This window comes from Aplysia californica, unplaced genomic scaffold (genome assembly GCF_000002075.1).
Source record: "Aplysia californica isolate F4 #8 unplaced genomic scaffold, AplCal3.0 scaffold00376, whole genome shotgun sequence".
NCBI classification, from domain to species: domain Eukaryota; kingdom Metazoa; phylum Mollusca; class Gastropoda; order Aplysiida; family Aplysiidae; genus Aplysia; species Aplysia californica.
In genome coordinates this window covers 343,297-344,836 of record NW_004797646.1, presented here as the reverse complement: position 1 = coordinate 344,836, position 1,540 = coordinate 343,297, and the positions used below count along the sequence as shown (strand labels likewise).

The 1,540-nt window shown below is 48.6% G+C and overlaps 1 protein-coding gene across 1 annotated transcript in view; it reads left to right on the top strand.

The window, feature by feature from the left end:
* Window positions 1–1,540, top strand: part of LOC101848220 (breast cancer anti-estrogen resistance protein 1) — a 64,488-nt gene that overhangs the window by 34,471 nt on the left and 28,477 nt on the right. Inside the window, exon 2 of the mRNA XM_035971103.1 lies at window positions 551–831. Within this exon, the coding sequence (XP_035826996.1) occupies window positions 551–831 (281 nt within the window). The remainder of the gene's footprint in view (window positions 1–550; window positions 832–1,540) is intronic.

The following is a 1,540-nucleotide window of genomic DNA, read 5'->3' as shown; positions in this document are numbered from 1 at the left end:
TCTGTCTCTCTCTCTCTCTCTCTCTCTCTCTCTCTCTGACTCCTCATCGTCTGTTTTTTTGGCCAAGGACCTGAACGACAATATAACCCATGGATCATCATCATCCGGTGCCTTTCCGACTGGCGTGGCCGATCATGGACCTCCACTTTACTCTGTCTTGCGTTGCAGCAATGGTGTATGTTGTTTTTGCTGCTCCCAGCCATGTTGTCATCTTGTCCACTATCTTTTCCCTGTCTGTCTCTGCCTCTCTTTCCATCAAACTCGTCTGTTGTTACAGTATTCTCCAATGCTTCTTTCCGCATTGTGTGTCCGAAGAAATTTGCCTGTCGCTTTCGTATATTCGTTATAAGCTGTCTTCTGCAATTTTCTTCAACCAAGACTTTTTCATTTGTTTTTTCTAGCTGTCCATGGGATACGCAGTATGAACCACAACTCTTATCGCCACAACAGCCCAAACCTGCACGGCCTGACCCTTAGGCTTTCTCGGTATCCTCAGGAAGCCTAGCCTGGCCCCTATAACTAACCTCTGACCCCTCTGATCCTCCCACAGGGTATGTTCCTGGCCAAGGCGCTGTACGACAACATCGCGGAGACCCCCGACGAGCTAGCGTTCCGGCGCGGGGACGTGCTGACCGTGTTGGAGCAGGAGCCTGGGGGCCTGGAGGGCTGGTGGCTGTGCTCTGTGCGCGGCAAGCACGGGATAGCGCCGGGCAACAGGCTCAAGATTCTCTCCGGGATGTCGCCGGGGGAGGCGGGGTCCAACAACGGCAGTCTCAATCAGGTAGGTGGCTGGCTGCTTGTTTGTGGTGTAGCTCATGTGTTGGGTATAGTGTGTGTGTGTATGTGTGTGTGTGTGTGTGTGTGTTTGTAAGTCCGCGCTCTGTCTGTCTGTGTGTGTGTGCGTGTCTGTCTCTCTCTCCGTCTGTCTCTCTCGGTCTGTGTATCTGTCTGTCCGTGTTCTGTTTGTCTCAATCTCTTTGCCTGTCTGTTTGGTTTTGGTTGTTTGGTTGTTTGTTTTTTTGTGTGTTTTTTTTTGCCAATACTCTTAATAACCCACTTTTTCTCCAGAGCGGAGATGTGTTGTTTTTGTTGTGTGTTTTTTTTTGGGGGGGGTTGTTTGTTTGTTTTTGTTCATTAGAAGTCTATCTCATACTCGCTCATTTACACTCATTCCCATTCCTTTCTCATTTTCCCTTTTTTTACTCCCCCTCAGTTTTTCTCTGTCTCCCCCGTCTCTCCATCTCTATCTCCCCTCTCTCTCTTAACTAACCACAAGACCCACAAACAAACAAAGAGAAAACCTACAACAGACCAAACACGCTGTAACTGAAACCCTTCCCTCCCTCCTTACGTGAGTGCCCATACCAGCTCACTCATTAGATGGCGACCATCTTGTCCCACATTTCTCGCCACGAACTGTTATGACGTCACTGGCTTTCATGTCCTCACATCTTGATGCAAAAGTCACGTCCAGTATGCCCCTATCTCTTTCTCTATCGTCTCTTTTCTCTCTCTCTCTCTTTTTTTTTCTTTCTTTCTT